Below are 23,110 nucleotides of genomic sequence, written 5' to 3' on the forward strand. Positions count from 1 at the left end.
TTACTCGCGAGATGCCTATGACATTTTCATTAATCTGTCCAATAATGTGTAACAGTCCTGAACGTTGCATCGCACTTTCTCATTTTCTTGGAAAAAAATTTGTAGGATATTTATCCCCCAAATGGGGAGTTTTTGAGGAAAAACTAGGCATCTGGCGTCCCTCGGTTTTCGAAAGTCAGGGACGCCAGATGCCTAGTTTTTCCCCGTTTGGGATACATTTTCTTAAAATCCTCTAAAATGGGGGATTTTTAACGAGGAAATTTAATAGACATCTCGCTAGTAATGCACTTCAGAGAACACTCATTTTTATCTATTTTAATTAAATGCAGTCGGTGTGTGTTGGGGGACACGGTCGGAGATGCACATTATTTTCATTTAAATAATGAAAGAGTTTGATGTCTGCTTTAGTTTTTTTTATTTATTCTGCCTTTATATTTCAACCGTGAACAATGTTCTGTCATTGCTCTATTAAAACAATGTATATCTGTATTATGCCTCGAGGGTAAAGCGTGCGCAACATAAAAAAATCTGTGCTGTTATTTCTGAATTCAACTTGCTGTGCTGGACAGCAATTTTTTGTCCACCAGATCGAGGCAAATCCCACATCTGAAGCATCGTGTCCAGGAAAAATACTGCGTGCAAACAAACTTGTCTTTTTGTCCAGCAGAGGAAGGCAAATCCTCACGTAAAGTCCCCTGCGCTGTTTTCGTCAATGCATCCCTTCCAACTCACTTTAAAACAAAGAAGGCCAGTTATAACGATATAAAAATATATCACTGTTCAAGAGGTCAAGCGAAAATTCGGTCTCATAGATTCTCATTTAAATCTCCTCCACTGAAAAGCAGGCGTCTTGAATGGACCACAAAAAAAGATCGGCTAATGAAAGCGAAAACTACAAATCCCAACTAACCCAGGAGTTCCACCGGAAGCGTGTGCAGCCGGTAGACGTGTCCACCCAGCTTGCAGTTTTCGCCTGCTGGCGGTCGCTTTTGACTACTTGGCTAACAGCTAATTTTGTTTAAACATCAGCATGTCGGTAGTGTAGCACTACGTGGACAGACAGAAGAGGTATTGAGAACAGTTCGTGCTTAAAATAACAATGAATACCATACTTGCCATCATCTTAGTTTTTGTCGGATGCTGCAGCAATGTTGTGTTTTTGGAACTTTTAGTAAGGTTAGTAACTTTCGAACGCTTTGTCTGGATACTGTTAAACAAAAATACTACCTTTCTATGTCGCCTTGTTGTACCATTTCCAGGGAGCGTGAATTGTCTTAAGCATCATTTGCACGTCTTATTTTGTGTTAGACCATTTGCTCCGGATGACTGAAATGGATGGTTGGAGAGAGCAGTAATTTAACGACCTTGCAAGTAAAATATGCATTTTCGCGCTATGCATAGACTGTAAGCCACTGGAACAAGTGGCAACACACTGCTCTCGTTTCTGGATCATCTCGTTTAACGAGTTAGGTTTGCAGAATGCACCTCCTGGCTGTCAAGGAGACAGTCATGTTGGAGGGGGACACTGGAGCGCTTGTGGCGTACAGGGGCGTGATCTCATTTGATTGAAGTTACACAGTTGTTTATATGTACTTTACCTGCAGGGAGTTTCCCGGATGCGGCAACATCGTTACGTTCGCACAGTTCGCCTTCATCGCTTTGGAGGGCTTCATTTTCCATACAAATTTCGGCAGGAAGAAACCTGCCATCCCCATTCGGTACGTAAGGCGGAAATTAAAAGCCACAAAAAACAAAGTCAAATGTCTGAAATTAATTTTACATTTCTAACGTTAAAACATTGTTTCATTCATTTGTCCATTCATGCAGGAACTATGTGATCATGGTGACCATGTTCTTCACCGTCAGCGTGATCAATAACTACGCCCTCAACTTCAGCATATCCATGCCCTTGCACATGATCTTTAGATCAGTGAGTACAGCAAACGTTTCCCGTCGCATCATTGCCAAGGGGCGTCGCCTGGCCCCGGTCTTTCACGGCTATAGCCCAGAATGATTTGTTCCGAGCCCCGAGCGTTTTTTTCCCCCCTCGCAGCGGTCTACCAGCGGTCAGTTCGACAGGACCAGAGAGGAGAGAGAATCAGTGAGGGGGATGACAGAACATGACTAACAGTTAGACAGCTTTTTTGTAAGGAGCAAAGCATAGCGGATCGACAACGCACTGAACCACTGTGGGACAATTCACGACTTTGCCTGAATTATATTATTTGAATCGATACATTTTTACATTTTAGTCATTTGGCAGACGCTTTTAATCCAAAGCGACTTACAAGTGCATAGGTTGTCATCAGAAGTTTTTTATTTTTTTTATTTTTTTTGGGGGGGGGGGGGGGGTTAGACAAGGATAGGGATATCAGAAAGGAGGGGCAGGGGAAATCAGGAGGGAGGACTAAGGTAGAGTTTGAAAAGGTGGGTTTTGAGTCTGCGTCGAAATAGGGGGAGGGATTCTGCTGTTCTGACAGTGGTAGGCAGGTCATTCCACCACTGAGGAACCAGAACGGAAAACAGGCGTGAACGTGCAGCTCGACCGCCAGGTGCACGTAGAGAGGGAACCGTAAGGCGACCAGAGCTGGCAGACCGGAGTGGTCTAGCTGGGGAGTAGGGATTGTATGTAAGGTGGGGCAGTCCCCTTAGCAGCCTGAAATGCCAACACTAGGGCCTTGAAACGGATGCGTGCGGCAATGGGAAGCCAGTGGAGGCCAATGAGAAGCGGGGTGACATGAGCCGACCTGGGCTGATTGGTGATCAGGCGGGCTGCAGCATTCTGGACCAGCTGGAGGGGCTTGATGGCACACGCTGGGAGACCGGCTAGGAGGGAGTTGCAGTAATCCAGGCGGGAAATGACGAGCGCCTGGACTAGGAGCTGGGTGGCTTTCTCAGTCAGGAGATGACGGATACGGCGTATATTATACAGAAAGAACCTGCAGGTTCTGGCAGTGGAGGATACTTGTGGAGCCAGGGTGAGGCAGTTATCAAGAGTCACCCCAAGATTCTTTGCCGTACGGGAGGAGGAAACTACAAAGTCCTCAACAGTCAATGAGAGGTCGATTGACGGAGAGGACTTAGCAGGGATGTAGAGAAGCTCAGTTTTGGCAAGGTTGAGCTTCAGGTGATGGGAAGTCATCCACGCAGAGATATCAGCCAAGCAGGCAGAGATCTGTGTGGTGATTTGGGTGTCGGGGGGGAAGGAAATTAAGAGTTGGGTGTCATCAGCGTAGGAGAGATAAGAAAAGCCGTGGGAAGAGATAACAGAACCAAGAGACACGGTGTATAGCGAGAAGAGGAGAGGCCCAAGAACCGAGCCCTGCGGGACTCCAGTTCGTAGGGGTTGAGGGTCGGAGACTGTAGGAGTGACCAGAGAGGTGACCAGAGAGGTAGGAGGAAAACCAAGCGAGTGCAGAACCTGTGCCTGAGTTGGGAGTGTGTTTGGAAGGTATTGTAAATTAATTGTCAGTTGATAAATTGTTAATGCGTTTCTGTTAGCAGAATGCATGGGGGCACGAGAGATGGGGAGAGGATAGGAGGAGACCGCAGGAGAGGAGAGGATAGGAGGAGACCGCAGGAGAGGATAGGAGGACACTGCAGGAGAGGAGAGGTCGGAAGAGACAAAGAAGAGAAACAGACAATTTGTGCACTGTAGGAAACATTGGCTTTGCTGTCCTTTGAGTCAATAGGCGGACATACATTTTAGAATTATCGAGACCGAATGAAGTCTACCATTTTGTGAAGTTTATTCAGGAATAGCAGTGATATGGAGAGACCAAGCTGACAGAAATTGTGGTGCGAACTGGAGTTCATTGAAAGTAAGACTTCCCAATCAGAAATGAGCTTGTTGGTCAAGTCGGTCACTGTTTTTGTTGACGTGTGCTGATTCTCACACTAAAGAACACCGTTTACTGGAATATTTTAAACTAATTTCATCACGGGGGGAGGACCCCCCTACAACAGGGCTCAGCCCCTAACGGTTACAAGTCCTGAATGTGTCCCTGTGATTCACCCGACCCAGGTGGTGGTTCTGAAAGGAATGACCAAACGCTATTGCTTAATTCACACATCACCACCACCTGTTTTACAGCACACACACACACACACACACACACACACACACACCTTTATCATTGTTGTGCTCGGTTGGAACAACAACTCTCGATAAGACCGAGGACTGCTGAGCGAAGCGATTTCTCTGACTCCCATCTCGGGGGAAGCCATTTTACTTGCCGCACATTCAGTGTTCACACTCACCTGACTGATGCCTTCTCTCTTGCCGTTGCAGGGGTCGTTGATAGCGAATATGGTCTTAGGGATCATCATACTGAAGAAGAGGTACTCTCACCCGTTATCTTGACTGTAAACCGCAATCTTGGCTGTGTCTGGTGAAGTTTGACCTCGTCACCCAGCCTTGGTTCGGTGACTGCAGGGGATGTTTATTAGCACTTCTTCAGACAGTTTGTCAGTGCCCGCAATACCCTTGCTGTCACAATAAAGAAGTGTGCAGTGATAAGCACCCTTGAGCAACAGCAAAGGATTTGGATGGTTCAAGAGAATCAGAACAGTTACTGTTGAGGACACTGTTCTCAGGTCAGTTACTCAGTGCGGTATCTCACTAGAATATTGAGGACACTGTTCTGAGGTCAGTTACTCGGTGCGGTATCTCACTATAATGTTGAAGACGCTTCTCAGGTCAGTTACTCAGTGCGGTATCTCACTATAATGTCGAAGACACTGTTCTCAGGTCAGTTACTCGGTGCGATATCTCACTGTAATGTCGAAGACACTGTTCCCAGGTCAGTTTGTGTCTCCCTGCAGGTACACACGGGGTAAATACGTCTCCATCGCGTTTGTGTCCCTTGGGATTTGCATCTGCACCATTATGTCTGCGAAACAAGTGGTGAGCCCCCCCCCCCACTCCCCCCCACACACAGTCCTGAACACACGATCCCTTAACTTGGTCAAAGACAAATGGTAGTTTACACGCAATCCCTTCACTGTGTCAAAGAGAAATGGCAGTTTACACACAATCCCTTAACTTGGGGCCTGACTAAGTAAACTGGATGAGTGCACCGAGTAAAACCCGGAACCGTTAAAAGCCTGGAACACGGACTGAAGTAAAACCTGTTCCGGGTTTTACTCCACGCAATTACCCAACTCTGCAATCCTGATTTGAAATACTTTGTGGTCCTTTTCATGGTTACTTGACGTGACTGTTCACACACCATCTCTTAACCTTTGCAGAGAGATGGTTGTTTACACGCACCGTTAAAACTTGGGTTGTGTACAGACCTCTGGTTGTTTATGTAGACGAGTACACTATGATTGTATGCAAAGTAACGGTTGCTCACAGTTGTGTCGTCTCTCCAGAATGTGGACCAAGAGACTACAGAAGAGCAAGGCTTTTACGCCTTCCTGCGATGGCTGCTGGGTAGGGCCCTGCCTCCTTTGAGCATATGCCTGCCAACACGTGTGTGTGTGTGTGTGTGTGTGAGCATTTTGGAAGCATGAAAACACTTAACTGAGAAACAAGATGGCCGCTCTGTTGCTTTAGCGGCGCTAATCACGTGTTAGCTTGAGTGGGATGTACCAAAAGTCCGTAGCGCGCTAGCTCACCGCCGTCACTGGGAAGGCTTGCAGCTCGACCTTTAGCCCTCCTGACGTCGCTCCTGCGAGACGTCGGTGTGTTATCCGTCCCCTCTCTCTCTCTCTCTCTCGATTTGCCGCAGGCATCTGCATGCTGACCTTCGCCCTGCTGATGTCGGCCCGGATGGGAATCTTCCAGGAGACGCTGTACAAGCAGTACGGCAAGCACTCCAAAGAGGCCCTGTTCTACAATGTAAGCGCTGCGCTGAGTGTAGCGTAGCATGCAGTGCTAACATCCTGGTGGTGTTGCTGGTGATGTCAGTGTTTTTTTGGGGGTTTTTTTCCCCTCTTTCTCCACAGCACTGCCTGCCTCTCCCAGGGTTCCTCCTGCTGGCTTCTAACATCTACAGCCACTCTATCCTCTTCAGCCAGAGCGGTGCGTTAACAAACTTAATGTCTGCAGCCACTGAGCTGTGTGTTGTGGCTGTAAATGATGCACGTTAACACATCGGTGTGTGTTTTCAGCTGCGGTCCACGTGCCAGTGATCGAGAAGGCCGTGCCAGTGATGTGGATATACCTGCTGATGAATGTCATTACACAGTATCCTTTTTACAGCATGCACACACACACACACACACACACATCACACACACACACACACACACACACACACATACATCACACACACGTATACATGCATGGGTGCAGTTGCACATACAGACAACTGGACACACACCCATAAAAATACCCACACAGACACGTGTGTGGATCAGTCCTGTCATTTTCTCAGACGGTGCTTAAAATGCAGCAGCCTCCCGGGTAAGCTTGTGATGTCAGCGTGACCTTTAACCCCCGCGCCTCTCAGATACGTGTGCATCCGGGGCGTGTTCACCCTGACCACGGAGTGCGCGTCGCTCACGGTGACGCTGGTGGTGACCCTGCGGAAGTTCGTCAGCCTCATCTTCTCCATCCTGTACTTCCAGAACCCCTTCACCGCCGGCCACTGGCTGGGCACGGGCCTGGTGTTCGTGGGCACGCTGCTCTACACCGAGGTGTGGGCCAGCGTGCGCTCCGCGCTGCGCAAGGAGGAGAGCAAGAGGGAGTGAGGGCCCCACAGGGCCCCACAGCGCCCCCCGCAGGACCGGGGGGGGGTCTGCTGCAACACGCACACTCTCACACAAACACTCAGTCATTCACACTCACACTCACACACACACACACACATTTTGTCACTCGCAAGCACACACAAATGGTCTGCCATTCTCTCTCGCACACGCACACGCACACACACACACACACACACACACACACAGCCAGTCATTCCCTTTCTGAAACACACACAGACCCATACTTTGTCATTCTCTGTCTCACACACACACTCAGACACTCCCATTCTCAAACTCGCAGACACACACACACACACACACACACACACATGCACAGCTGTATTATCCATGCTGGACTCGCGAGAAGACCAGGCGAGCAATTTGGTCACATTCCTGTGAAAAGACCTGGTCCTGTATGGTCAGAGCTGGCCAAAGTCTAGCCCGGACCTTTGCTTCAGCGTAGCCAGCAACCGCAATTATCAGCGCTCCAGGTCTGTAGTCTCTCTCGGAGAAACACTTTACCCCCTAAAGAACGGGTACAGTTATACCCACACGATGGACACAGGCCGTCGTTCTTTACCGGGGTCTTTAGGTTTGTTAACTTATTTGAGTAGACGTCACATTCGAATAGAATAGGAGGCGTGTGAACCTTCGTAACTTAATTCGACCGAGTATTAGAGGTTACGGTGCCGGGTGGTTGCGGTCGACGGAGCGGTGCCAGCAGGACCGTCTCTACGCGGTCACTGCGACGGTCGTCATAACCTCGGAGGACGAAAGGAGATTTCTGAGACTCGAAGGCCATCCCTTCGACCGGGTCAGAAGGACTCGTCACTGGATTTGTGTTTTTTTTGTAACCGTGTTCCTCAGGATGTTGTGTTCGTAGTGTCCAAGCAGAGTTGGTGTGCTGCTCAACCTGACTGTAATAAATGTGACCGACATGTACAGACAAAGGCTCAGTTCACTTCATTTCACTTTTATTTATATCGTGTTTTTTCACAGAGAGGATTTAGAGGAAACTGGGTTGTGTGTGCTGTAAGGCTTCAGCCGGTTCTGAATTACTTTTGAGGTCAACGTTATTACAATTATTATATACTGTATTTCAACTCGATAGCATCATAGGTCAAGACATTAAAATGACAGACCTTTTTTTTATTTTTTATTATTATTTTTAAATAAAAGAAATTTAATTTCACATTTTTTCCCAATTTGGTAGCCAATTGTACCCTGTCTAATCCAATCTAAACAACCACGTCCCTCGGTGGCCCAGATGGATCAGGCGATCCTGAGAACAGCACGCCTTCTTCAAGCCGTCTCGTCTCACAGCCCGTGACGAGGCCACCGGGGGGCGCTGTTGTGCGCGGCGATCCGCTAACCCTGCCAAGTCCCTCCCTCAGAGCGGCGAGCCAGTTACGCCGCTCCACGAGAGCCGGCCAAGCTCGGGACCGGGAATCGAACCCCGGTCCTCGGTGTGCAACTGTAGCCAACTGATGCCAGCATCAGGGTCCGTTACTTTAGCAGTGCGCCACCGTGGCCCCCCCCAACTGGGCTCTAGGTTTTGCCCAAACATCTTGGGACAGTGCGGTCAAGCTTCTTCAAGCCGACTCATGTCTCCTCATGTCTGCCATGCAAGGTACCAACGAGCTGGTTGGCGCCTTGCATGGCAGCCAATCGCCGTTGGTGTGTGTGTATGAATGGGTGAATGAGAAGCATCAATTGTACAGCGCTTTGGATAAAGGCGCTATATAAATGCCAACCATTTACCATTTACTAACTGGCATTAGGGCTGCATGAAAATAGGCGATAACTTTTGTTGAATATCGCGATGACGATAGGACTTGTGGTAACTAAAAGTTGTAATGTCTTCCTGCTTCAGGTACACTGCTAACAGAGCCCAGGAAATGAAAAGCCTATACCCACTGAATAATAAAAAAACATTTCCTACATGCTTTAATTGAACAAATTGCACATGAACAGCCAATCGACTTAACACATAAATAGATTCAATAAATACTATTCGCAATCTGTCGATTGTGATACATTTATCTTGCATGTTCATATCTCCGTGATAAATATACAATATCGTGCAGCCGTAATTTAATGTATTTGGGTGCTCCTAGAATTTTCAACTGAGGAGCACTTTATGAATCCATGCTCGATAAAATCTAGATAGTATCTAGCACCCAAAGTAAACAAAGCATTAGCTACACTTCAGTGGTAGGAAGAGGTGAGCATTGCTGGGCTGAATGGCCTGTTCTTATGATGTTATATTAAATACAATTTTAGCATAGATATCACCAGTTACACAAGGGCTGGCAGTCCAACAAAAAAAGTGATTCAATTTCCAATATTGGGAGTGAATTTCTACCTTAACAGGACATTTTGCACTGTTAATTAATCTACTCTTTAGGCTTGATGAAATCTAGATAGTATCTAGCACCGGAAGTCAACAAAGCATTAGGTACACGTTAGTGGAAGGAGAAGGTTAGCATTACTGGGCTGAATGGCCTGTTCTTGCTATGTTATGTTTAGTAAAACCTTAGCGCCATGCCCTGTGGAAGTACAGTTAAACAGGGCTAACGTTGCGCTAACCTTCGCGGAGGAACACGTCGGCCACGGACCGAGTCTTCCCCCGGGACCCTCCCCCCTCTCACGAGGGGGCGAGTTTCGGGGTGGCGGTCTTGCGGCCCGAGGGGATGGGCGGCAGAACGGGCTTGACGTTGGACCCGGGCCGGGCCGAGGCCGACTCCGATTGGACGCTTGGGGATGAGGCGGTCCGGGGGGTGGAGGCTGACTCCATGTGATCTGCGGACGGAGATTTCGCCAGTTACAATGCAATACAATTTCGCCAGTCCAGCAGAGAAAATAAGCTTCCTATGAAATCCCATCCTACCGTACTATTTAATGTGTCAAAATAGTATGAGTATGTCTGAAACCATAGCTGTGTAAAATAGTGCGCTGCGTTCGGTGAAATACCATAGAACGCGAACACGAGTTTCACACCCGATTACACTCATCAACCACTCGAGTGTTGCTAAGCACCTTGAGTAGAAGCAGGTGTGTAACTGCTTGATTGGAACAAAAGCCAGCTCCCGCTCCAGTCCCCGTTTTAAAACATGACGGGTTTACAAGATTACCATAGTAATATTAACGATACCAAATCTACATTAACCTGAGACATCATCAAGCTGAACCGTCCCATTAAAACTGTACAGGTTTATCATTGTATAGATATGATTTAGACCAGGGCTGCCCAACCCTGTTCCTGGAGATCTACCGTCCTGCAGGTTTTCACTCCGACCCTAACAAAGCACACCTCATTCATGTAACTCAGTAACAACCAGAGATCTGTTGAATGAGGTGTGCTTTGTTAGGGTTGGAGTTAAAAACTACAGGACAGTAGATCTCCAGGAACAGGGTTGGGCAGCCCTGCTCTAGCTGTTGAATGAGGTGTGGCTTCGTTAGGGTTGGAGTGAAAAACTACAGGACTGTAGATCTCCAGGAACAGGGTTGGGCAGCTGTTACACTGTTACCACTGTTACCTGTAACAGTGAAGAGCTCTGGCTGCAATAATAATTGTGTAATTTGGGAGAAATGATCGGGGGAGACGGTCCGGGTCTCACCTCTGAGGCTGTCCGGGTCGTGTGCCGGTTCTGGGAGGTCCCCCGCCCCTCTCTCGCCCCCCTGGGTGCTGTCCCGGGGGGAGGACTGGGCGGAATCGGCGTGCGACTCCTGCAAGCTGCCACACCTTTCCCAATTAGGACACGTGTGCATTCGATACGGACTGGTAACGTTTCACTGTGTACGTGAGCGTTGGTGTGTTCCTTCTCACTTAGTCATGGGAAGCGTCTGGGTTAGCGAGGGAGGAGGTGTGTGTTTGTGCGTGCGCTTGATTCGGTGTGTGAATGTGAGTGTGTGTCTGTATCAGTGTGTCACTGCACATATCAGTGTGTCTGTATGCATGTACGTGTGTGTTTATGTGTGTATATCAGTATGTGTGTGCGTGCGTGCGTGCGGGTGTGTGTGTGTCCGGGTATGTGCGGGTGTGTGTGTGTGTATGTGTGAGTGTGTGTGTGCGGGTATGTGCGTGTGCGGGTGTGTGTGTATGTGTGTGTGTGTGTGTGCGGGTATGTGCGTGTGCGGGTGTGTGTGTATGTGTGTGTGTGTGTGTGCGGGTATGTGCGTGTGCGGGTGTGTGTGTATGTGTGAGTGTGTGTGTGCGGGTATGTGCGTGTGCGGGTGTGTGTGTATGTGTGAGTGTGTGTGTGCGGGTGTGTGTGTGCGTGTGTGTGTGTGTGTGTGTGTGTGTGTGCGGTACAGACCTGTTGTTCTCACTGGGCTCTGGTGGTACGGGGGATGGAGGAGCCTGTACAGCTATCGAACCAGGGGCTGTGAGAGAGACCCTGCAACACACGCGCACACGCACACGCACACGCACACGCACACGCACAGATTAATTACAGAAGTAGATACAGTATTATACAGGTAAAGGTATATGTGTGGGTTGGTATAGATGTACCATAGGAACAGGTATATTAGGTACAGCATATGTACCTGGTGGGTTGGGTATAGATGTACCATAGGTACAGGTATATTAGGTACAGTATATGTACCTGGTGGGTTGGGTATAGATGTACCATAGATACAGGTATATGAAGTATATGAGGTATATGTACCTCATGGGTTGGGTATAGGCCCCAGGGCTTTTCCCATTCAGTGCTTCCCGAGTCAGTTGCTGCTTCTTCTGCAGTGAGGCCACTTCCTGTTGCAGAAGACAGGAGAGAGGCACACCGTTAACCCTTTAAGGAGTGAGGTCACAGATACATCATTAGAATGCTCTTAGTACAACATTCTAATGCTGATTCTAATCATTACTGGCGACTGGCAGTGGTGTTCTAGACTTCTACATCTACCTCTAGAATGTTGAAAAAAGCATTCCAAGAAGAGCTGCTCTCTTTGAAGGGCTTAAGGGAGAATGCGATAGGGTGGGGGCAGGTGTCACTCACAGCGGGGCTCTTGGGAGGGGCCAGCCGTTGCTGCACTTTGCTGTACAGCTTCCTGCTGACGTCGGTCTGCTCTCCGAGCCCCGTGCCGGGGGTGTGGCCACCCAGAGCCCGTGCGTCCATCAGAGAGTCACCTGTCACACACACACACACACACACACACACACAGTCAGTGTTACGCTCAGGTATGGGAGAGAGCGTACAGGTGTGCTCAGGTATGGGAGAGAGTACAGGTGTGTGTTTGGGTACGTGGGAGGCTGTGGGTGAGACTCACCAGTGGAGGGGTTTTCGGGCGTGGCTCTGCTGCTGATTCCCCCTCCCTGCTCCTCCAGGCCCAGATACTCCCTGACCACCTGACACAGGGTACTGTAGGCCTCCCCAATGTCATCTGCAGGAGAACCACTGTGCCTCATCACACATCTATCCCTCATCACACATCTATCACTCACTCACACACACATCTGTACCTCATCACACATCTATCCCACATCACACATCTATCACATATCACATATCATCACAATTCCAAATCAAAGCATTAACAAATTTGATCAAGTCTGTGTTATTATTTTACAGGAAAAAACTAAAAGGAATATTAATCTGTGAAAAAAATGTCAGTGTCGACATTTTTCTCTTCAAACTCAAACATTACTGTATAAACTGAAGAAATCTTTCAAGATTTAACTTCACTTTAAATGACTGAACTAATATTTAGTTGCATGACCATTGCAAATAAGTGTATTCAAACTGATCCATGATCCCTGGTAGACGAACCCAACAACGTAGTATGAAAAACATCCCCATACCATGATATTGGCGCCAACATGCTTCACTGTCTTCACAGTGTACTGTGGCTTGAATTCAGTACCCGGGGGTCGTCTGACGTACTGTCGACGACCACTTTACCCGAAAAGGACAATTTTACTCATCGGTCCACAGAATGTTACGCTATTTCTCTTTGGGACAATCGATGTGATCCTTGGCAAATTTTAACCGATTCTGCACGTGCCATTTTTTTCAACAATCGTGCTTTATGGGGGCTTCTTTGTTCCCATCTTCCTTCATAAAGGACAATTAATGTCACCTGTTTTTTCACAGAATGAATGACTCCAATTAAACTCCACACCGCTATTATTTTGAACACGCTCCTTTCAATGAATGAGTCGATTACTCGGAACAAGCAGCGTGCATGTCATGACAGTTGGGTCTGTTGTTTTTCCAATACACCACTACATCTACAAGTAAATTATTTTGCCATGCAGAAATATCACTACTACCAATAAGAGTGGTTCATCAGGTTACTGACGTTGTACTGCTATATTTTTTAACACGACTGTACATCACACACACTGTATCAATCACACAGACCTGTATCCTGATCTCGCACACACGCACGTGCAAACAGCCACTGCTAAACACGACCTCTTTGGAAAGTACCTTTTCCCAAAACGCCCATTATTGAAAAGAGGGTTCAGCGTCCAATGGACACATACTGGATGTGACCCACAGCCGGCTCAAACGGCTCAATAAATACCAAAGCCCCAATGCTGAAAAGCCGTTCCCCATGGCTCCAGCTCACCGCAGGTTATGACGTTGTCGAAGTACCCGGGGTGCTCTCTGTTGAGGCGGACGTAGGAGTCGATGCGGACCACGGCGGAGTCCATCTGCTCGACGGTGTAGAGCCCCCTCCTCCGCAGGCTTTTGCGGTACCCCTCCCGGTCCGTGGGGACCAGCAGCACGTAGCGCGGCTCCAGGTAGGTGTTCTTCAGGCTGTGCACGCCCTGTCAGGAAACGCCCAGGCTTTCAGGCCTTCCCATTTCAGCCAATCGGCGCCTCGCATAAGACATTTTCCAGAACATATCTCACACCATTGAGTGGCAGTGTGTATGTACTAATCTTCTGTAATGAGCGACTACATTCACAGACACACGATTGAGTGGCAGTGTGTATGTACAGACCCTGTGTAGTGAGTGACTGCATGTACAGACCCTGTGTAGTGAGTGACTGCATGTACAGACCCTGTGTACTGAGTGACTATGTACAGACCCTGTGTACTGAGTGACTGTATGTACAGACCCTGTGTACTGAGAAACTGTATGTACAGACCCTGTGTACTGAGTGACTGTATGTACAGACCCTGTGTAGTGAGTGACTGCATGTACAGACCCTGTGTAGTGAGTGACTGCATGTACAGACCCTGTGTACTGAGAGACTGCATGTACAGACCCTGTGTACTGAGAGACTGCATGTACAGACCCTGTGTACTGAGTGAGTGCATGTACTGACAGCGTGGCCGTACCTCCAGCTCCATGTGCACACAGCAGGCCAGGCCCTCCCTGGCCACCTCCTCAATGGCCTCCCGGGAGAGGCCATACCGCTGCCCCCCGTACTGCACGGTCTGGATGAATTTCCCCTGAGAGAGACAACAAGGGCCTTCTGTCAACCAGGGCTTTCTGGATGAATCTACCCTGAGAGAGACAACAAGGGCCTTCTGTCAACCAGGGCTTTCTGGATGAATTTACCCTGAGAGAGAGACAAGAGCCTTCTGTAAACCAGGGCTCAGCTACAGCACAGCTTCTCAAACTCCACTGTCCGCTCTGGTTTCGGCTGGAACCAACGTTTAGTCAATTACATTTGCTGTAATCACGTTTACTTCAAACTCGATTTCTTTCCCCTTTAAACTTGTGAACGCAAACACAACGGGGCGGGGGGGACTTGAGGGGCATGCTCAATCTGAGTTTTTGCCAATCTGAGTTTTGCCACGTTTGGCTCCGGTTTCTGCGTTGAACGATATGTTCTCGCACAGCAGTGTGGAACGTTTTACAACAGGCTTCGAGGTCTGTTTGTTCCCGTTTGGTGGGTGTGTTGGGGGCGTAGCCCGAACCAGTACTGACATAGACCTCTGCTTTAAAGGCTGGAGAACACCTTCTCAGACACCGTAGGAGCAAGGAGCAAACCGTACTCTGTCGGTCAGTCCCGCCCACAGGATGTTCAACGCCACCGTTTCTGTTTTAAATCAACGTTTTGCTACGTTTTGTCGGGGATGACCAGGAATGAGAATCACGGCTCTCTCCAGCCTGCAGCACAGACCACACATCTAAAGGCTTCCTCTGTTCAGGGGGCCGTGTTCAGGGGGCCCGCGCACGGGGGCCCGGGGGGGAGAAGCGGAGGAACACGGGGCCTGAAAGGAAGGTACCCCGTGGATCATGTCCTGGAACTGCTCCTCGGAGACGAAGTGGTAGTCGGACCCTTCCTCTTCCCCGAAGTAGGGGCACCGTGTGGTGTGGCAGATCCTGGCAGGGGGGAGGGAGACAGAGACATCATTTATGTGTTAACCTTTATTTATACAGGGTAAGTTGACCGAACACGTGTGCTCTTTTGCAGCAACGCCCTGTTAATGCCCCCCGAAGTAGCCTAACCTGCATGTCTTTGTACGGTGGGAGGAAACCGGAGTACCCGGAGGAAACCCACACACGGGTAGAACATGCAAACTCCACACAAAACCCAAGACCTTCTTGCGACAGTGTTACCGCGCTGCCCAACTATGCCAGGGATCATCAACTCTGGCCCTCCAATCCAAGCCGCAGCCCTGGTTCTTTTTTCCCCTGTGTAATTAATGCTACGCGTTGGCCAGACTGGCTTCACACCTGACTCCCAGGTAAAGGGAGGGTGGAAAACCAGCAGTTCTCAGCCCTCAGGGACCCGCTGTGCAGACGCCACCTGTCCAACGTGGACTTCGCCCCTCGCCCCTCCCACCTTTAAACTGATTGGTTGCATCTGCGTCGGTTAGTGCTAATCTCCCCTTATCTCCAGCAGTGCGCTTTCCCTCGCCTTTCTGCTTCCCTTCCGTCGCAGAAAACCCTGCTGAATTATACACCGCACAGGAAATGATGCGCCGGGCAGGAAATGACACGCTGCACTGACCCGTAGGCGAAGAAGTGGCTGAAGTCTTGGCACAGCCGGTGGGCGAGCTCCCTCTTCCCGCAGGCCTGTGGGCCGGCCAGCACCAGCATGGGGTACGGAGTGTGCAGACTGGGGAGCGTGCTGCAACACACACTGTGCATAAAACACTACACACAACACACACTGTGCATAAAACACTACACACACACACACACACACACACCAGTACATACAACACACTGTATGCATAACACTACACACAACACACACACACACACTACAGTACATACAACACACTGTATGGATAAAACACTACACACAACACACACTGTGTGCATAAAACACTACACACAACACACACGCTAAAGTATACAACTGACAACACACTATACACAACACATGTATGCCTAAAACACTACACACAACACACACACTACAGTACATACAACACACACTGCATACATAAAACACTACACATGCACACACTACAGTATACAACAGACACAAACACAACACAACATGTATGCATAAAACACAGCATACACCCTATGCATAAAATGACAAACACACAATATACGCATTAAAACACTACACACAACACAACACACACACACACTACAGTACAGTACATACAACACACTGTGTGCATAAAACACTACACACAACGCACACTGTGTGCATAAAACACTACACACAACACACACGCTACAGTATACAACTGACACAACACACTATACACAACACAACATGTATGCCTAAAACACTACACACAACACACACACTACAGTACATACAACACACACTGCATACATAAAACACTACACACGCACACACTACAGTATACAACAGACACAAACACAACACAACATGTATGCATAAAACACAGCATACACCATATGCATAAAACGACAAACACACAATATACGCATTAAAACACTACACACACACAATACACACTTAAAACATGATACACAACACACTATACACATAAAACACTACACAGAACACACTATACACATTAGAACACTAAGGACAACACACACGCTGAAATACGCTCACTACGCATGAAATTGCCATTTTGGGGTCTGGCAAATTATAGCACACGAATGGGATGCAGTTTTCTGTAGAAAAGCGCAATACCAATAAATTTGAATTGAATATAACAACACTACACGCAAAACACACATACTATATACATAGACACACTACAGTCATAACACACGTCACACACTCCGCATACTCGAATAAGCAGACACATTTGGCTATGATCACATGGTGTGTCTGCAGCCAATCAGAGCAGGGAGAAGTTTACCTGTCGAAGATGACCTGCGGCTGCCTCAGCTGGTACACCACGTGCATCATGTGATCTCTGGCCGCGGTCACCTCAGGGGGAGGGTCGTACTTGTTGACCGCCGAGACCTGTGGTGCAAACGACCGACGGCAACGTGACGTTCGCTGTCGCCACACCGGACTTCCAGAAGCTAATGGCTCTCCCCCGCTTCATTTAGTGCCCCAGGAGGAACTAAGTGAGGACTCCCAAAGTCAGATCCGAGAGGGCCACTGGTGTCTGCTGGTCTTTGAGGACTTCCTGGACTTAAGTGCTTAATTGAAGTCAGATTGCTTGAGGAGTGCGCATACCTTGTTGCCAAGGCGTACAAAACTCCTGATTGAAAGGACAACACAAGAACCTGCAGACACTGCGGCCCTCCAGGACTGGAGTTAAACCTGCAGACACTGCGGCCCTCCAGGACTGGAGTTAAACCAGCAGACACTGCGGCCCTCCAGGACTGGAGTTAAACCTGCAGACACTGCGGCCCTCCAGGACTGGAGTTAAACCTGCAGACACTGCGGCCCTCTAGGACTGGAGTTAAACCAGCAGACACTGCGGCCCTCCAGGACTGGAGTTAAACCAGCAGACACTGCGGCCCAGTTTGAGACCTCTGGTCTAAATGGAAGACCTTGAGGAGAAAAGCCTTAGTGAGTTGCAGTTCTCGGTGTGAGAATGTGACTGGTCTAAACCAAGCTGATGACAGCAAGCCACCAGTCCAGCGGAGAGCCTCTCCTGATTGGCGGATGCGCAGAGGCTCCTCCCCCTACCTTCTCCTCCGCCGTGACATCGCGCTGGTCCAGCACGCTCAGCTGCTGGAGGAGGAAGACCACGGCCAGCCGGTAATCCACCTCATCCTGAGGAAGCACAGGATGACATCATCACTACCCGCAATGACGTCATCACAAGGAGCACCATCACCGCATCAAGATCAAAACAAACGCTGTCGAGGCAAGGAATGGGAGCAATGCTGCACAGTGGTATATAGAAGGTCAGGTGATGATACTGTACTGTGGTATATAAGTCAGTGGTCGGCAACCCATTCCCACAGAGGGACAGGCGTATGCAGAATTGAATTCCAACCAATTAATGACGCCCTAATTGATTCCAATGGCTCATTCAGACAGAAAGCATTGAACGGCATTAAAGCACAGAATACAAGCAATAGACAGCACAAATCACACATTTAACTTCTGTGCAAACCTATAGCCTGAATTAAAAACTAATTGTACATTATAATCAAGATCTGAGGCTGGAATGAGAACCAGCATACACACGGCACTGAGCTTGAGACCACAGCTGTAGCGTATAGATCAGGGACGGGCAAAGCGGGCTGTATCTGCTTCTGTATTTCAGACCAACTCTTAATTATTTAATTAGCCCAATCCTCAGTAGTTTCCACAGAGGATTGGGCTATTCCACAATATTCCACAATATTAACAGCAGCTAATAAATGTTCATGTCTTACACCATCTTAATTTACGAGTGAATCAGCCATGACACATATGGCTATTTGAGCCAGGGCAACTAGTGGCAGTCAATTCCTGCACACGGACCTGCCCTCCAGGACTGTGGAGCTGCCCATCCCTGGTATAGATGTTCAGGTGCTGGGACCTTTATTGTAGTGTATAGATGTTAAGGTGCTGGGACCTGTATTGTCGTGTATAGATGGTCAAATGACAGTGCCTATACTGTGTAGAGGGATTCAGGTGGCGTTACCTGCACCGGGTTCCTCTGCAGGTTGAGCTCTCTCAGCAGGGGCAGGTCATGCAGGTGTTTCGTCTCCTTAATGTCACCCACCTGATACACAGAGGAAAGAACGATTGGTTGGTTGATGAAGAAGCACAGGACACACTGCATCAGCTCCCGAAGCCTGCATAAAAATCCCAGAACTCACTGCATCAGCTCCCTAAGCCTGCATACAAATCCCAGGACTCACTGCATCAGCCTCCTAGCCTGCATACAAATCCCAGCATGCACTGCAGCAGCCTTACCGGGTTGCCCTCCAGGTTGAGGGATCCCAGCAGGTTGAGGTTCTGGAGGCCAGAGAGGCCCTGGATCTTGTTTGAGGCCAGGTCCAATGTCTGCAGGGTCCCAATCTTCTCAATATTCTCAATCTTCCGGATATGATTCCCTTTCTGAGACGGACACACAAACACAGACACACACAAACACACACAAAGGGCCTTAATGTAGTGGCTACCAAGAACAGAGGGGGCCAGATCTGAAATTGCATACTTAGTTAAATGAAAATCAGCCTGCAATGTAGTACGAGTAGTATGATTTAGTATGCTAGTATGCGGTTTCAGAGACAGCCATTGCGACAGAAGCAGAACGTAAGAGATTGTAAGTGGAGGGCATGGGGCGTACCAAACACAGAGATAACGAGGGGGGAGCGGGACGTACCAAACATAGAGATTGTAAGTGGAGGGCATGGGGCGTACCAAACACAGAGATAATGAGGAGGGAGCGGGATGTACCAAACACAGAGATTGTAAGAGGAGGGCATGGGGCGTACCAAACAGAGATAACGAGGGGGGAGCGGGACGTACCAAACGGAGCTCTATCAGGGGTAGTTTGTCCAGGCCTTTGAGCTGGAAGATCCGGTTGTTCGCCAGACTGAGGTGCGTGAGGCTGGAACACATCTCCAGGCCCCGGATCTCACGGAAAGAGTTATCTGAGAGGTGACGGGAGGGGTTAAGGTCACATCCCATCCGTGTGTGTATGTCCCTTTCGAGGGGAAACTCTGTGTGTGTGTGTCTGTATGCTTACACTACAAAAAGGTCTTCCAAGTGTTTTCATTTTGTAATGAGACTTCCACTCAGAAAATCTTGGGAGCAGAATAATGCATCCAAATTAGTAAAATAATTGTTCTAATTGGCACACATTTTTCAGTCAGCACACATCAAGAGCAAACACTCCTAAAATAGGAGCACTATAGAGCCACGGAGAACAGTGAGTCCCAACCCTGTTCCCCTACCTGTTGAATGAGGTTTGCTTTGTTAGGGTTCGAATGAACATCTACAGGATGGTAGATCTCCAGAAACTGGGTTAGGCAGCCCTGCTCTAGCTGTTGAATGAGGTGTGCTTTGTTAGGGTTGGAGTGAAAACTTTCAGGACGGTAGATCTCCAGGAACAGGGTTAGGCAGCCCTGTCGAATTGGCTCTGTAGAAATTAATTAATTCATTAATTAATTTTTAACTGAAGAGGAACACACAGAAGGATACGATCCAGGTTCAATTTGCAGAGAGAAGAGTAGGCAGACAGCACCTTCATCTCTGACATCTGATTGTAGGACAAATCGACTTCCTGCAACAAAAAAAAAGGGTCTCCTGAGTAAAACTCAACATAGTTACACCTCCAAAAGAAAAAAAGAAAAAAGCTGGTATCTTGAGGGCAAAATAACATGTTTTACAGTAACACACTTACAGTAGACACACAAAAAATGGGGGGAAACTGGCTATTCCTTGCTGAAATATTTAAAGAACTCAATGCATTTTTGTCATCCATGAGGTCAGATGAAGTACTGAGCACTGCGCATATTACCTTGAGGTTTTTTGGAGGGCGGAACCCAAAGAATTTGGAGATTTCATTGTGGGAGGCATCCAGGAAGATGAGATAAGGCATATGACTGACACAGGACAGATCTGTCCAATGAGAAACACCGTCACAGACAATAATCAAAACATTAAAAACTACAGCACAACTTATCAGTCCCGTCTTAGCTGAATGGCGGTACAGATTTATACAAAAATATTGTATTTGCACAGCACCATCTGTGCTAGATACCTCATTTACCACATTGCTCAAAGACACACACACACACACACACACACACACACACACACACACACACACAGTTTTGTAGCTTCACTGAACAGCCTCCCAGAAGAACTTCTGTCAAACTTATTTTCAATACCTTTTATCTTGTTGTGTGAGACCTCTAGTCTCTGAAGGTGAACATAAGAGTCCAGAATAGAGATGTCTGTTAGGTTTCGACCCTGTGGAGACACCTGCTGTTAATCGCTGTGGTGTGGATTACCCATTTCAAAATCTTAACTAGCACTAAAACACAGATTAGCTATGGCTAAATCTTAATTTGGACTAAAACACAGATTAGCTTTGGCTAAATCAAATATTAACTAGCCAATCCAACTCGCACCAATGAGGCTGTATTTGTGTTGTGTCAGAATTTCTATGCAAGTATGTGTACACCTGTGGCTGTGTGCATGTCTATGTATGTGCGCACATGTGTACGGGACTGTCTTTGTGTGCGTATATATGGTTTTATGACTCTATGTATAAGTTATGTGCATTTACGGGCGTGCACACGCTTTGAATGCGACAGTGCGTCTGTATCCATGCGTCAGTCCACATACGGTATGTGCATACATGTATAGATGTACATGTATAGATGTGGATGTATGTGTGTGAGAGTGTTCGAGTCTGAGAGTGTTCTCACTGGAACAGAGAGAGAGCGGTAGGTAAACTCCAGTCCGGTCGCACATGGTCCCAGGTCGTATAAACAGCCGGCGACGTCCTCCTCCGTTAATTCACCATCATCCTCCATGAATCAAAGGAAAGAAGAGAACAATGTCATCGGAGTACAAATATAATAATAATAATAATAATAATAATAATAATAATAATAATAATAATTCGATTTTATTTGTGGGCGCCTTTCAGAGCACTCAAGGACACCTTACAAGACAGTAAAAACATCACATAAAAACTAATCAATCAATAGCACCAACATGTTATATACAACAAGACATATAAAATTATCAACATAAAACATAAAACTCATCAATCAGGGTCAGGTTAAATATGCCAGTGTGAAAAGGTGTGTCTTGCTAGCTAATATATTAATAATTGAAGGTTCATAACCACTTACTGGTCCAATCCATCGATAGTGATCTCTTGGATGTTCAGAGCCTGCCTCTCTCAGTAGAATATTATTCTAAATATCTAAATATCTAATATCTAAAACCGAATTACCTAAAAATATATAAATCAGACATGTGCTGGTTTATAAACACAAACGGAAAAAACGACGCGTTGTAGAATTTGAATTTTTGGAATATATTGTAAATGGTTAAAATGGTTACATTTTATCTCGTTAAATTTTGGTCTGAGCATTTCAACTGTCGAAAAGAAAAAAAGGTAGTTAGTCCAAGGTTGAGTTAGACTACTTGCCAGCTGTTACGATGATTGCAAGCTTGCTAATCAAGAAGATTACATGAACAGCTGAGAGTAATCATCGGTTTAATTAAAAACCTTCCACCACCTATTTACGAACCGCCACTGTATAAAACAATCCTTTCAATTTAGATTAATAATAACGGTCAGTGACCTGGCATTAATTGGAATAAAGGAATTCTACGGTCTGTGTTGTCGTCTTGCTCAAAGTGGTACATTTACATTATCTATAACTGCTTAAAATATATTAAAAAGGATGGGGTTGTTTACAAGCTGAAGCCAAATTCAGAAGGTATCATTAAAAATAATAATGGGGAAAAAACATCCGCCATCAAAGGCTCTGAACAGTCAACAAGGTAGTTTTAATTGGGCTGGGTGCGATCGTAGAATTGTTCCTTAATTAATAAGACGTGAATAAAGTTGACGTTGGTAGGGATTCTTGAGCGGTCGTGTCTAGCAATATAACATTACTCGCATCCTCAAACGAATCTTTACCTTTCAATAATTCTATGGGTATAAAACAAGTTTCTTTTCCTATAACCAGCTATACATGAAGCACAATTGAACAGCTTGCCCAAATAAAGTCAATTGTAGCAGTACCTCTTTGGGGTTCCCTCCATCCTCCTCCTCGGATGCTGGGGGCATTTCAAGAGCAGAGCTACTTGCGGGGACCTGGAGGGTCGATGTTGCCTGCGGGAAGCCCACGCTCCCTTGAGATACGAGCGGAACGTCAGAGACAGAATCTCTTGTGTGCGGCGACCGAGGAGTGACGGAGACAGACATTTCGCACCTGTCTGACCGGTTATCGTTCTTGATCTGTAACTTGGCTCGCTAGCTAATTTCCAAAAATCAAACTGCTTTTCAGAACTACGAGAACACACTTAAACTGAAGTCAACACGACCATCTGAAGCTTCCTTTGCGTTGCCTGGTAACCGCGAACAGGAAGTTGGGATTGTATATTGAATTCTGGGAAGTGTAGTT

At 47.4% G+C, this 23,110-nt stretch overlaps 2 protein-coding genes across 3 annotated transcripts; one reads left to right on the forward strand and one right to left on the reverse strand.

The window, feature by feature from the left end:
* Positions 1-938: 938 nt before the first annotated feature.
* slc35b4 (solute carrier family 35 member B4) lies at positions 939-7,649 on the forward strand. Its single transcript, XM_061229521.1, has 10 exons — positions 939-1,176; positions 1,605-1,718; positions 1,828-1,930; positions 4,292-4,341; positions 4,825-4,906; positions 5,377-5,437; positions 5,736-5,845; positions 5,953-6,028; positions 6,118-6,193; positions 6,459-7,649. Exons 1-10 carry the CDS (start codon positions 1,100-1,102, stop codon positions 6,697-6,699), a joined length of 990 nt encoding a protein of 329 aa, XP_061085505.1. The 5' UTR covers positions 939-1,099; the 3' UTR covers positions 6,700-7,649.
* Positions 7,650-8,620: 971 nt separating this feature from the next.
* On the reverse strand, positions 8,621-23,063 carry lrguk (leucine-rich repeats and guanylate kinase domain containing). 2 transcript variants are annotated; one of them, XM_061229625.1, is made up of 20 exons: positions 22,729-23,063; positions 21,392-21,493; positions 20,849-20,930; positions 20,476-20,576; positions 20,157-20,238; positions 19,482-19,606; positions 18,924-19,067; positions 18,649-18,729; positions 17,700-17,786; positions 16,915-17,021; positions 15,624-15,743; positions 14,896-14,992; positions 13,999-14,112; positions 13,279-13,480; positions 11,974-12,087; positions 11,703-11,833; positions 11,373-11,458; positions 11,019-11,099; positions 10,320-10,435; positions 8,621-9,501 (listed from the first exon to the last, which is right to left on the reverse strand). In XM_061229625.1, exons 1-20 carry the CDS (start codon positions 22,909-22,911, stop codon positions 9,347-9,349), a joined length of 2,310 nt encoding a protein of 769 aa, XP_061085609.1. In that variant the 5' UTR covers positions 22,912-23,063; the 3' UTR covers positions 8,621-9,346. The 2 variants fall into 2 exon arrangements, with proteins under 2 accessions (XP_061085609.1, XP_061085610.1); XM_061229626.1 differs by lacking the exon at positions 22,729-23,063 and adding an exon at positions 21,824-22,068.
* Between the last annotated feature and the right edge of the window lie 47 nt (positions 23,064-23,110).

This window comes from Conger conger, chromosome 19 (genome assembly GCF_963514075.1).
Source record: "Conger conger chromosome 19, fConCon1.1, whole genome shotgun sequence".
In the NCBI taxonomy this organism is placed as follows: domain Eukaryota; kingdom Metazoa; phylum Chordata; class Actinopteri; order Anguilliformes; family Congridae; genus Conger; species Conger conger.

Excerpts from the sequence above, each read along its gene's own strand:
- lrguk (XM_061229625.1), bottom strand. The coding sequence starts at position 22,911 with ATGTCTGTCTCCGTCACTCCTCGGTCGCCGCACACAAGAGATTCTGTC. Across the intron at positions 20,577-20,848 it reads CTCACACAACAAGATAAAAG|ATCTGTCCTGTGTCAGTCAT; the intron begins GTATTGAAAATA and ends CTCATTGGACAG. Across the intron at positions 17,787-18,648 it reads TGCAGAGGAACCCGGTGCAG|GATGAGGTGGATTACCGGCT; the intron begins GTAACGCCACCT and ends GTGCTTCCTCAG.
- slc35b4 (XM_061229521.1), top strand. The coding sequence starts at position 1,100 with ATGAATACCATACTTGCCATCATCTTAGTTTTTGTCGGATGCTGCAGC. Across the intron at positions 5,438-5,735 it reads CTTCCTGCGATGGCTGCTGG|GCATCTGCATGCTGACCTTC; the intron begins GTAGGGCCCTGC and ends GATTTGCCGCAG. Across the intron at positions 6,194-6,458 it reads CTGATGAATGTCATTACACA|ATACGTGTGCATCCGGGGCG; the intron begins GTATCCTTTTTA and ends CGCGCCTCTCAG.